The 14,788-nt window shown below is 35.3% G+C and overlaps 1 protein-coding gene across 1 annotated transcript in view; it reads right to left on the minus strand.

Moving 5' to 3' along the window:
- Abl (tyrosine-protein kinase Abl) overlaps window positions 1-14,788 on the minus strand; it is a 451,059-nt gene that overhangs the window by 306,364 nt on the left and 129,907 nt on the right. The window contains 2 exon segments of the mRNA XM_089598684.1: window positions 8,662-8,803; window positions 8,872-9,170. Of these exon segments, the coding sequence (XP_089454810.1) occupies window positions 8,662-8,803; window positions 8,872-9,170 (441 nt within the window).

The raw sequence follows: 14,788 nt of genomic DNA on the forward strand, positions 1-14,788 counted from the left end.
TAATTCGTGCTCAACTGGCACTCGTTCCCGTGCGAGAAATCGTCTTTTCCGCACTTGTTACGTAAATAACTATAATACAAATGGAAATATCCTCTCAAACAATTTCACGGCCCATGGTAATAGCACTGTTTTTAACGTTACATCTATGTTTTTTTTTTATTGAAAATATTACATGTTCAAATCCATACTTGAAAAATTGTAATTATAAATTGTAGAAATTCGTCGCATAATTATGTATTTTAATTGTATACTCTTTTAATAGAAACAATTGAGCCTGCGAATAAAAAGCCGAAGCTGTTTAATGAGATGCTGCTAAAGATCAAAGAAAAATTCCCAACTAAGACTTCCAAGGTAATAAGTTTTAAAATGCTTATGTTATCGTGCAATATGTTGATAGAATATTTTACAGATAACTGATGTCAAGGTAGCTAACAAAAAGCAGGTGCAGAAACTTGAAGAATTTAAGAAATTTTTTTTGTAAAGAGTTGTGTTAGTTGGCTGGAAACACCGAACGCATTCTTAGGATACTTACAAGAGCATACCTTTTTCTTCGAAGAAAAAAGTTCAACTCGATGGAAATCACAATTACTCCATCGAAAAATTAAAAACTATTATTCTAAAAAATTATGTTGACGAGAGAAACAAATTTTATACTGAGAAAAGCACGGTTCATTTAGGAACATCAGATGCAATAATTGAGTATTTTAAGGACTCCAAAGGCCAGGACACGAAATTTTGGACCTACGGAAAGTTAAAATTAAAGAAATTGGATCATTACATACATATTTTTTTACTGACTACTACAAATACATTGGAGGTGAATAATCTTGATAAAACATCAGTCAAGACTGTAGGCGATAAAGAAAGAAGCAACCAAATAGATGCTGATCTTTCATCATTGAACAAAGATTACCAGGAAAATATTTACCCTCTCTCACCCAGTCAAAGCAACAAATGCAATTCACTAATTAGAATTAAGGTTCTTTTTCGCAAGCAAGTAGACATAATCAAAAATCAAAAGAAGTTTTTATACAAGGACAATCTATTGAATGTGATACCGTAGAAGACGAATGTAACGGACAAGCTATTCGATCTAAAAATACAATTAACTCAGTTGATATTATGACTAAACTAACGGTGACTCTTTAACAAGTTCAAAAAATTCATTTGTTTTGTCTTCTATGCATTCAGTTTTGCCTATAAATTCCGAACTCATGAATCGAAATGAATCCTCTGGTGAAAAACAATTTTACCGTCACAAAAACCGCTTCAAGAAAATTAATCTCCTGAATTTGTCATCTCAGACAACCGAAATACAAAATTTGATCGCATAAACATTCCTTCTCGCCAGTAAAGTCAAACTCACAAGTACCCTTCTAGGAGAAGGAGCTCAAGGTAAAGTGTATAGCGGATATTTCAGTGGAACTCAAGTCACCGTTAAGATCATGCTGCAAGGATCAATGGAAGAATTAATAGTCAGAGAAATTACTCTCCTTAGTCACATTAGACATCCAAATATAACATCTATGATGGCGGTTTATAAAACAGATTTAGACTATAAAATAATAATGAATTTTCCGTCATCTACCTTGCACGACATGATATTTGACAAATCTGTATCGAAAATTTTCACCTTGACTTAAAATGGAAAAACTCAATAGCTCAACGAACTACTGCAGGAGTGGCTTATCTTCGCCTGAAAAATGTCCCTATTATCCACAGGGATCTGAAACTGTCAAATATTCTTGCAAACAAAAATTGTCATACAAAAATTTTCTATCCAGGATTGGATAAGTGTGACTTGCTAATGAATAGCTTACAGTCAACCATGCAGGGTGGTATGCGTGGTACCTATAGTTACATGGCACCCAAGATATTTTTACGCGGACAAGAAGCAACAGCAGCTTGTGATATATAATCGTTCGGATGTTGCGTTGTTGAATAATTTACTGAAAAATCTGTATGGGATACATCATACGGTTGGGATATTTATGGTTGCGTTAGCTTCAAATTAGAAAAAAATGTACCGAACATGAGAAACGTCCCTTTACAAATTACTAAAACATTGAGAATTTATTTTTTGTATCAACCTCTTAATAGGCCCAGTATGATTGATTTGATACCCTTACTTACAAAACTTGATGCCAATTATCTGCTCTTGAAAATATTTTATCCTTAAGGTTATTTTTACAAGCTGACTGTACTATTTGTTTATTTTTTATTTCAAAGCCATTACGGCATTCGATGCTCATGCCATATTATCGTAATTTTTAAGGAGATTATACAGTTATTGTATAAGTATACAGTAGGAATTAAACAATGACTGGTACCTAATCGCAACGAAATAATTACCAGCCATGTCAAACATTGTGGTTTCGTAATGATGTTATTATCAATATGTGCATTTCGTACTGAAAGATGTTTGTAAATTTTTGAAAGTTTATATTATAGTTTAAGGTATAATAACTACTGGTACCTGATCGAAAAAAAAAATCCAGCATCTCGATAAACATTGTGATTTAATAAGAAATTCATACGACCAATAGTATACAAGCGAATTTTGATACATTTATATCATTGTATCAAGAGGTGCATATGCATAGATGGCGACACTTTCAATAAAACCACTTGTATTGCCAACAAGCATTAGAGTCACATAACTACTATTGTGATTTAATATTATTCTTATTAGTACAAAGTTACATGATATTTATTAATCTCATGAATCAAGTACCTGTCTATACCCTGTAACATCAACGTAACATATATGGGTCATTTAACTGAAAACGGCATATTTCGAAGACCGGAATGGACAAACACTTCAAACGGGTTTTTAATTTTTCTACGAATTTGTTTGTTTTGTCCACTAACATTTATTGGGCCTTACTGGATCTGCACGAGAAAATTTTTTTAGGATTTTTTTTATTGTATTTTTAAAAAATAGTAGCATTACGGGTTGGAGAAATTACCTTTAGATCATGATTATATCACTCACAGTGAAAATTAAACTGTATCCTTGCATTTGTACCATGTACTGAGTCCCTACTATTATACACCACACTATCCGAGTCAATAATAAAACACTGCATAAAAATATAATGCAATTCGTTAAAAAAAAAGGAGCATTACAGGTTCGAAAACTCAGTTTAAAATCATATTATGAGTTTACCACCTACAGTAAAAATTTAACTGTATTGTTGCACTTGTGCGATGTACTGTGTCCATACTATTATATACTACACTATTTTAGCCGATAAGCTAACACTCAGTGAAGATACAATGCGTTTTGTATCGTTACGGGCTCTTAACAAAAAAAGGAGCGTTACGGGATCTTATAAAATTGTTGAAAAATCGAGATTGTAAAGCACCAAACACAAATTAAACCTTGCCACTGCACTTATTTTATATATAAAACAAATTCATTTTAACCCGCCACCTTCCAAGTCGATAACCGAATGCTTCAAAAAGATACATAACATTCCTTAGCGTTACGGGCTCTTAGTTTTTATTTTGGGGAACAGAATCTACAAATTCACCAGCCTGTAGAACTGGCTTATTGGAATGGAAAGATTGAAAAAAATTCCTACAACATCCTTGACCTTTTTAAAGACAAAGCGCCTTAATTGTAATGCCCAAACTTAATTGCGTTTGTGAGAATATTTTCCGTTAAAATGATGAATTTATAAAATTTTGGTCCTGCAAATTTAACAGCAGCCAACTCTTGGATACATTTTTTTTGTCTGTCTAAAATGCGTAAAAACGTTGTTTGCGTTGATAACTTTAAGATCATATACCGTAGAAAAACTAAAAACTTCGTGTATTGATTCCACGCATCATTAAAACTACAAATTTTTGAATGAGACATGAGCCCGTAACGCTAATTTAACCCTTTTTTGCATTTCAAACTCAAGACATACTCTTTTATGGTCTGAGTTCTATTTTACCTTCAGCAGTTAGCAACCTTTAAATAATTAAAAATTTTTCCAAATCGATATCTCTTTAAACGACTCTGTAACTGACTGGAACATAAAGTATGCCTTTTTCAGTAGAATGACCCATATATATACGCATTATGTTATTATAAATAACTGATTAAAAATCAATAACAATGTAACATTTTCTATATAATTTTGTTATTCAATTTTCGGAATGCTTGTACAAATGCCATTTTCACTAGATTTAATAACAATCATAATGTCATTGTAAAAATTGAAGGCATCTTTGGCTATGTAAAGAGGGGGAACTAAAAAAAAAAGTTTTAATAAAATTACCAAACTGTGGAGAACACAGATTTGTATTTTTGGTATATTCCTATTGAAGGTATTTTACGTGTCGCAAGTCTACTGGTTTTTTATAACCGCGTGCCTCAAATGTTAAGAAACCGTGAAATAGTTCGTTTGGTTTCTTATTTATAAATACATTATTTTGTTTTCTTACATGATGTTCGTTCCACTCTTTTCTTGCCATTTTTAAATCCCTTTTAATCACTGGTCCGAAACGGTAACGAAGACATTTAATGCTTACTTCGTTATTTACATCTACAATCAGTGCACTCTTTATTAGCTTAAACAAATTTATGTAAAAATCTGCGGTGTGCTAGCGAAGGCGTTGCCAATATGACTCTACTCGTTGGTTGTGAGTGCTCTTATCTTTTACGAAACCACAAGTTTTGGACAATTCATCGTCATGGTGGTACCATAAGGTAATTTGTATGTTTTCCATGACAACTTCTGTACCATGGTCTGTTCTTATTAACATCAGCAAAAATCCATATTTCAAAATTAACTTGCAATAATAATACCAATGGCCGTAGAGGCGCTTCCGTACACGCTGGCAGGCAAGTAGGTAGGTAGGTAGATAGGTAGGTATATATACGTTTAGATAAAATGGCCGTTTTTTGTCGTGTCATTTTAGAGCTTAACATGTAACTTGTCTCGTTGTACTGCATTTCGACTACACTTGCCTGTTTGATGCTGGATTATTGTTCGTTTATGTTTAATCTTGATGATTTATTACTAGTAGTACAGGGATCAATATGTATATGGTAATAACATTTTTAAACAACGTTTTAAGGTTTATTTGACTACCAAATTAATAAAAAATAGACTATTTGAATTTTGCCAATTCTTTAATGTCGAATTAAGTGTAAAGCGTATGTAAATAGATAAGATATTATTAGATTGAAAGACGCAATCCCAAGGTGAACGTCTGCTCCGTATGGGCATATGATTACACAACCATCTGAACTTACATATAACACCATACTTGTCGTTACAGATAAAAAAACAGTACTTGTTGATGTTCTGCTGAGGTAATTCAAATTTAAATTATATCATGTTCGATTTTGGTTAGCTCACATTGTAAAGATAAATAATAATATTTTAAAATAAGTTACAATGTGAGAAATGCTTAGATGCAAATGCCCTACATTGAAATTCAACTCGTACACTACTCATGTCATTTTTACAGGCAATCTTTACCACCTTAGTGCAAGGAAAATTAATCCTATAGGTCTAACTTGCAAAACCCCTTTCTTATCTTCCTTTATCTATCTAAAACGTATAAACCACGTCCTATGCTTTTTTTCTAACTGACACTGTGAAACCTCTTTTTCACCCTTACCCGAACCTTCCAAACTGAATCAGCCAACCACAAGATGCAAGAACAAATTCTGACCAGAAATCAAACCTTTGTACTACTAGAGTAGCCATATTTCAAATTGGCTCCTAACCAACCGAACGATAGCTGCTCCTGGGAGGTCTAAACATCGTACGGCCTTTATACAGTATATTCCATAAACTAGAAATTTTTAAAGTTATACTTTTATAAGCGCGTTATGCGCGAGAGTAAATCAACGATTTCAGATTGGTGACCTTGAGAAAAAATGTAACGGGAGTAAATTTTTCATGATACTCGTTCTTCACTCCATCTCCCTCGCCATATCAGCTCGTGCTGGTCCCCACCACACTACACCACACGACGCCCAGCCACCACAGCACACAGCCCACATTTTAAATTTCATTGAATGTTTTTTTTTTTACCGATTCTTGAAAAAAAAACAGAATTAGAATAAGTCGTACTTTTCTAGACGTCATTCTGTTTAAAAATGATTAGCAAGTCGTTATGCTAATAATTTATCTTTGAATGAAACGCTGCAACAATCAAAATGATCCTTGAAAATAAATTTTTGACGCTGAGAACCAGATTAGATAAATAATTATTATTGACTTTGTAATAATTGTTGACTGGATAAATAAAAAATAATATTTGGTAAGCCACTGTCTACTACATTTACGATAAATTTATTTCATTTTCAAATATGTTAAAATATTGTAATTGTCGTGCCATTCGAATATTATGGCCTTGTAAGGATTAACTGTTTCAAATAAAATAAAATACTTCTTTAACCCTCCAGTTGTGTGCTTAGACCTGTAGTCCCTAGCTAATAAGCAAAAAATCTAATCTAATCATAATTTTTTTTGCTTTCTCTCTCTCTCTCTCTCTCTCTCTCTCTCTCTCTCTCTCTTTCTTAAATAGTATGTAACAAACCGGTTTTTTTTTTTTTTTTTTTTTTTTTTTCAACGTGACGTAGGGTAGGTTAACGACATATACATGCCACCGCGCCGCAAAGAAAAATATTTAATAATCAACAATTTACTAAAAACTTATGTAATACTTATAAATAATTTTTTTTTTTTTTCGTGCTCATCCAATGTAAAATAATTATTTTATCATATTTAATGCGGAGTTGCAGCAGAATGTATTGGGTTTGAGGGAAATTCCGAAATAGCGCACTCACTGGGCACTTTTAGAACGATTGGTTGTGATTAGAAAAGGACAGTAATATGAATTCATTTTTAGATGCTTGTAGATAAGCGACATTTAAGGGTTGGCCACCTGGTGAATGGAGCTGGAAGCTCGATTTCATACTACTTTTTCTAATCACGACCAATCGTTTTAAAAGTGCCCAATGAGGACGCTACTTCGGAATTGACAACTCACAAATGTAACTACTTTGATATTGACGTCCTTATGTACTACTAGGTAATCCATTGGAGAACGTATGTATTACTAAGAATTTTGTGAGTGTCGAAATCAAAGTGGTCAAGGGTTACCGCAAGGCTTATTGGATTAAAATTAAGCATTCAATTTCTTTCATTTTTTTTAAGAGTTGCCATTGTACATCATAATAATTTGTTGGAATCAAGAACAGGGTCTATTGAAAAAACCTATTTTTATGGCATAACGTACGGTTAACTACTATTACAACGAACTATTTAAAGTAGTAAGTGTGTCCATATTGACAAGTCAACTTTTTAGTGCACGTCCATAATGTCTCTTGCAGCGTATTTCTATTAATGAAATAAATAAAAACTGTGTAAATAGTTGATTACTAGTAATGTAATGCAAAAAATCAATTAGATTTCCGGATGTTAGTGTAGGCATAAATAAGTTTAAAAACGTTATGGTAATGCTATATAATTTTTTTTTTTTTATATTATAGTGCTCTACGTCTGGCTCCTTCAATAAGGGCACTACTATGGGCACTTAGCACTTGGGAAAGGGACAAGGAAAGGGATGGGAGGCCTCCCATTACTGGGAGGGGGGTAGGGGGAAATTAGGCAATTATGCTGCGAGGAGGTCGCCCAAACTCTCCTCGAGGAGCATTGCGTGGTGAAAAAGCACATGTGAAAAATCACAGAGGTACTTGCCCGAAAAAATCGCACTATGGCCGGGAATTGAACCACGGTCTCCCGCGTGCCAATCCACGACCTAGCCGACCGAGCCACCACGCGCTCATGCTTTATAGTTAAATAAAAATCAACACAAATAATTATATAGTTGAACACAAATAAATCTATAGCTATTCACAATATCCTTAAGTAAATAGAGATGATCGAATTTAAGATACTTTTTCAGTGGGATATGCATTAATTTTACTTGCAACAACCTTTTTTAAGTTAAGTTTCTGAAAAATTTATTCCGTAAATTAGTACTTATTTCAAAATAAAATTTAGAAAAGTAAACAAAAACTAAGTAAAGATAAACAATTGTATATCTGCAGCTGTCAAAAAGGCTCTTTTTTTATCATAAACTTGGAGTTTTTTAATAGAGACACAGATAAAAATATGGTGTCCCTGCTGCTTAAATACGGGGGTATTATTAAATACGCAGTTTTATCAAATACTAATGATTCACATCATGAGGTCGTCATTTTTTTTTTTAAGTTCACTAAAAAAGCATAGGATTTGATTTATGCACAAACAGAAATTTCATTAGTACAATACATAAAGGACTTACTTCTTAGTGTGAACAAAAATAGTATACAAGGATGGTATTTATGTTTTTTTTTTTTATTAGGTCGATGAACTTAAATATGTAATGGTATTACTATGAAACAAGTATGTCCACAATCATTTCTCTTTTTAAGGGTTACTTTTTGTAACCAAAAAATATTAAATTAATCACGTAGTTTTTACTTTTGCAGCTATTATTTATCATTTTAAGAATTTTTTCACAAACCTTAGAACCACTAAGGTATTTGTTATACTAATTTGTCTACAACAAAATGATGTAGAAAAAAACATACGTAAAGAATCTATTAATACATTGACATGTGTACGATCAAAGATTATTGTTTTTTGTCAAAATATGTATTACCTGGACTAAGAGGGAACACTGTTGGTTTGTTACGCTTCGGTGCTGGGTATAAAAGCTGCGTAATAAGGCCATCTGCAACCATAGAATGATGGTGGACCAATTCTGCTAGTGTGTTAAAAATACTTTCTGTTGTCACGTACATCTGTAATACAGTATTAAAATTTTAGGTACAAAATAAAAAAGCAAGTAAAAATATCAAATTATATTTACTTTTCCATCATTGTCTTCATTAATTCTGTAATGATATACTCGTCCTTCATACCGCAAAGATATGCTGCGCTGTCCAGGACTACTTTCGGAATCACGGACAAGAAAACTGCCATTTATTCCAGAACTTAAAAGATACTCAGCTGCATTTCTTGATATTCTACCATGATACCAAGAATGTTTTTCTAAAGAATTCAAGGGAGTTACATAATTTGATGGCACCCAGCCAACTTGGCCACTGTTTGAATGAGCTTCACACCACTCTCCACTTTTGTTGTAACTTGATATTCGGACTTGTTCACCTATTTCAAACATAAATTTTACTTGTTAAAAATAAACTTAATAGTATAGAGAATCAATTCTTTAATTTATGAATAATTATGTACACAAAAGTATAATTAATTAGTGTAATTTGTGTAAAGAAAAATGATATATTACTTTTTCTGTACTCTCTTTATCAAGATATCAACTCCTGTACTATAGGAAGCGAAAAATATGATAAAAAATATTGTATACGTAGTTACAAGCCACGTACTACTGCGGCACGTTCAGAGTTTTTTTTGGAACTCTTCGCTATGTTTAGAGAAAAAAGGTGTGTTAAGCTTAGCTAATTTTGACATTTTTTAATTCGGTTGAACATGATTAAAAAAACAGTCCTTTAACTTTCTTGTTAAATGTTAACACTACCATAAAATACCAAGTGATTGTATCAATAACAGTTATCATATTTTGTTACAATGTTTTTTGATCATATGAAAACCATTTTAACGAACTAAAGCTTTTAATCAAATAGATAATTTAAGTGATAACTTCCTGTTTTTAAGACAAGTAGTCATAGAATATAATGTTTCCTCTAAAATTACTATATTAACCCTTATAATTTTACCACTTGATGAATTCAACTAAAAAATAGTACTTGACCATGTGGGAAAAATGATTTTTTTTAATATATCTAATATTATTAAAACTTCGACCTTGAGCCTTATTGTCGATAAGACAGTTTTGTTTGAAAGTAATTTAATAATGAAGCAGACTGAAAATGATTAATTCATATACGATACGTACACGTCTGTATACACTTCAAGGTCCGAGAAAGACTGTATGATCCCTATCAGGCTCCTTTAAAGTAGTGTGGGTGGTAGTGGGGGGGCGGTATTTTTCTGGGTAAACGTAAATGTTAGAAATATTAGTAGCTCGGGCTTTCTCGCACATACTGTGTATGTTGCCTGAATGTATAGCTATATACAGTCACAGCACCTCACTGTGTTCAGCGGTGCCTAACTCTCTGTAGACCACTCGAGCTGGACAGACGCGCTCTCGTTATCAAAAGCCTACGGCTGTTTGTACTACTCGACACCCCTGAATAAAGTTGTATTTTTTATTCCTGCCTATTTTTACTTCACGTGTGCCTCATTCAAAACTCTGCCTACCTACGTAATACTCAACAGATTATGGAACCCAGTCCGCTCCTACCTGCGCAAGGCTAACATTTAAAATAACGCGAACGTGACTAGTGAGAAGTTTGTGTGCACAACAGTTATGTTGAGGTATCGTGTCCAGAGTGGGTGGCAATGAATCCCGACAAGAAGACGCCTTTGGAGGCTGACAAAGTCCCTGAGGACAGTGAGACCGAAACCAGCCCCCGGGTAAACCAAGAGCACGAGGAGAGCGATGGCAGCAAGCAGACCGAGGCGAAGATCTCTGAAAAGGAGCTACCGCCGGGAGACACCAAGCCACTGGCAAACTCTACCAGCACCACGTCGCCTCTGTCATCAAGGGCAGGCATCTAGAATCGTGACAGGGATTTGACTCCTGCTGAACGGAATACCTTCGCAGGAAAAGTTTCTCGAGGTATGTGATAGTTCCCATAAAGTTGCGTCGTTTGATTTGAGTGAGACGCGATGCAGGGTACGGGAGTGCCGTTTTGTGTTTGAGGGAGGAATTCGAGCTCGTTGTTTATTAAATTTGAGTTCATCATCTGTATTTACTTCCGAGTCAATCTCTGTGAAGAAAAATTGAAATCGAGTTAGTGTTTTGTTTGTCCATTTCCAAGAAGCGGGAGAGTGCTGGCGCCACGCAGGTGACGACATGAAGCACAGGCCGGGACAAGTGAGAGGGAGAGATAGTGGGGGAGCGCAGCAAGCATGGTCCGTCCTCGTTTCAACTTTCTCTGAAGGCGAACACATGGGGCGCTCTTGCATGCCTGTGTCCGACTGCCTGTGTGCGTGTATACGTGTGCGAGCCGTAGCTGCGCGTCACCTGGCGGCAAAACGGAGGGAGAGGGGAGGGGTCGCCACCGTGTTTGCCATCCGTTCTCAAGCTCTATCAATAGAGTGTACTGCCTTTCTCTTTATCACTTGTTTCATCTTCACATTCTCGAAGCTTACGACAAAAACTCGCATAAGCACACCAAGTAAAATCTATTAGCTTAAATTCGAATTTTTGATCAGTACATAATTCTCTGAATTCTGAATCGAATTTAAATCGAATAGCTATAGCGACTTACATTTCCAGATGAAGGTACTTTGAATGCGTTTCTAAAATGGACAAATGCGACATTCGAGTTGAATAAAACTTATGGAGACAAAATCTTGGGCATGAGTTTGAACGGTGACATTGTCGTTTTAACCACCAAGACCAGATTTAAATATCAGCTTGGTGTGTATTGAAAATTCAACTCGCGCAACTCGAACTCAATCGACCGGTCGTTAAATTACTAGAAACACAAAATTGAGACAGTACGCTTGTGATTTTCCGAAATCGATATGGCTCGTAGGCGTGCCTAGCCTTTTGAAACAGTATCAGTTATCCGATCTGTCGATTAAGGCACTTTCTTTGTCTGACATTTCTTCATGTTTTGAATCGAGTAAATTTTATCAAATTCATAGGAAAAGAAATTGGTGTGTCGGACAAGGAACTTCCGAGTTTTATCAAATATTGTTGGCTCTATGCCTGTCAATTTTAACAAAATTGCTAAGTCCAAATCCTTCATCACTCTCAATGAGATCGTGCCCGGGCAATTCGATTATGAAAATAAACGAAAATTTAATGATATATTAAAGAAAAATTCGAGATTCGAAAATTTTTGATACAGAATTCGAAAATTTGAAATCGAATGATAAAAATGAGATCTCGAAAGATAAGAGTGGTCAAATTTCAAAGCCCAGAATTTTGAGTATCCAGGATATAGGAACTGGACGAGCCAACAAATCTGATTTGAACCGCATCGTCAACGTTAAAATTCGAACTCAACATTTTTAGGAGTTAACACTGACCAACCACCAAGCACTGACGATCTACAGGAGATCCTACAAAAACTAAACGAAGCTCTTCTGATGTCGCGACAAACAAACCGGCTATTGCTCGATGAATTGAAGGAAGCCAAGCAGGATCACAAGAGAGCAGGGAGAAACGCCGAAATTGATCAAAATTATCATTCGATAACGGTTTACATACAAATTCTTGACTGATGATCATATTCGAAGTTTTATTCAATTTGAAATTCGAAACAACACCTCGATAAATTCTGAAGCTGCTCGCGCTCGATTGGGTTTGATTGGAAAAGATACAATAAAGAGAGGTTACAAACTCTTTGTCAGTACAAAATTCGATTTCTTTTATAATTATTTCGCATCTGAATTCCGATCTATGGATCTACTACATGTGAAAGACCAAAATTTCCAGACTGTGGTAGGATTGGATGAAGGGGTGATCGAAAAACAAAAACTTCGTGTCCGCGATATTCTAATCAACAGGATTGTTCAAAATTATCATTCGAAAACGGTTTACATAAAAGATCCCGTAGAATTATTAAACAAACTAAAAGAAATCAAGAAGTGTGAATCTTGCCTAAACTCCACCGATATTCGACGCAAACTTGCAAATTTAAAGTACGATCCCAGGAAACATAAGGCTTCGGAGCACTGGGACTTATTCAAGGAACTCGTAAGAACCTACGATAGTTTACCAGATACTAATTCGCTGGAAGAAAGGGAAAAGAGAGATCTGTTCTACCAATCGATTCAACTGTCTGTCCCTCATGTGCAAACCGTAGATTTTGTTCATCGATCATTAAATTTGTCTGGCCTGTCTTATGAAAGACTCAAGACCTTTCTTCTTGAACAGGAAACTATTCGACAACAAAAGAACGGAACGTCCTCTGGAGCCTCGGCAAATTACAGCCATAGTCAGTCGGCCGGTCGTGCTCACTTTACAGGTCGTGGTGGATACTTCAATCCCAGGCACCCGTTCATGGAAGAGTATCCATGCGGACAACACGGCCATGTGCCAGCTGAATGTCCGGCCCCAGGAAAGATGTCTGCTTTTACCACAAAAGACATGGGACCATGATGGGAAAAACTGCCCCAAGCGAAAGATGGATGAAAAGTATTGTGCCACACATAAATATGATAAAGGAAAACCTCAACGATCTCGTCAGTCAAAAGACTCGCGCAAAAGAAAGGTAAGCTATTCAAACGACAATAATAAAGATTCTAAACGTGTCAGATTTAACGACAGAAATAAAAAGCCTAAGTACAGCAAGAATCAGGGCTGTTATGATAAAAATAAAAACAAAACCAATAACAAAGAACGAACTCATAGCTTGCATCGCCAAAAATTCGAGTTATTAACAACCCAATTACTTGACTCGAAGGGCTGCTGCTGAACTTACCAAAAATCAAACTAAAATCACCGGCCATGAGTATATGGAAGTGGATCTGCTGTCGGGTGAAACTTCCGCTCCTTACGTAAATGAATCATCAATAATAAAAACGAATCAGGATTCGAATGATAACGAGTTAAGTGAAAATATTTCGGAGGAAAACTTATCTAACTCGAAAATAGGAAACTTTGAACATACAATTTGTGATAGGAAAATTTGTAATCCCGCTAAAACTGAAACTGAAAGTACAGTAATTAACGACTCCTCTGGTGAAGGAAATAACGACTGATTCTTCAAAAATAACAAGGCCATGATGTGGCACGTTAGTTTTAGTCACGCGTCAGTGGATTATCTAAAGGCCTTGCAAGAGCGTTTTCCTAGTGACAAGTCTCTGAATGACACCGTCTCTGACGATTCAATCTTGGACTGTAAAGTTTGTAAAATATCCAAGGCTACCAAGCTACCCTTCAAGAATACTCGAACCAGAGCCTCAAAACCTCTCTAGATTATCCATGCTGACACCATGGGTGCTATCAACCTGACATCTCATCCAAAGAGATATAGGTTTATATCTGTATTCGTTGAGGATTATTCGAGACTTGCAATGGCATACCCCATGACGGCGAAAAGCGAAACTGAAAAGTGTTTTTAATCATTTGTAAAATCAACTAGAAATATTTTAGGATTCGTCGCCAAAGTGTGCTATTTGAGATCAGATTAAGGCACCGAATTTACGGGCGGTTACACCCGTGATGTGCTAGAAAGACTAAATGCAGAATTGCAACTTGCGTGCTCGGACACACCAGAACACAACGGTGAAGCAGAAAGGTTCAATCGAACCATCCAAGTCAAGACGAGATACCTTCTATACGACTCAGGTCTTCCCGAAAACATGTGGGATCTCGCTGTAGCAGCAGCTGTCTACGCATATAACCGAACACCGCACAAGTCAAACGGCATGCAGGCTCCATTGGAAAAATTCGAAGAAAAATATAGTTTTGATATAAATCAAACTCGACATTTTTGTTGTGCAGCCTACATGCTTGTGCAAAGAAAAACTGAGGAAAACTTCTTGATTGGATACACCAGAACTGTATATATATTGTTGAAGCCTGAAGAAGGAAAATACTATCAAAGCAGAGATGTTCGTTTTAATGAAAAGCTGGTATATGGTAACTTGTATAAGAAAAATAGTATTTCAAATTGGGAAAATCTATCTTAAGCCGTGGATACAGAGAATTTCTTCAAAATATTAGA

This window comes from Copidosoma floridanum, unplaced genomic scaffold (genome assembly GCF_036245765.1).
Source record: "Copidosoma floridanum isolate Cflo_tuat_1 unplaced genomic scaffold, Cflo_Japanese_pri ptg000006l, whole genome shotgun sequence".
NCBI classification, from domain to species: Eukaryota; Metazoa; Arthropoda; class Insecta; order Hymenoptera; family Encyrtidae; genus Copidosoma; species Copidosoma floridanum.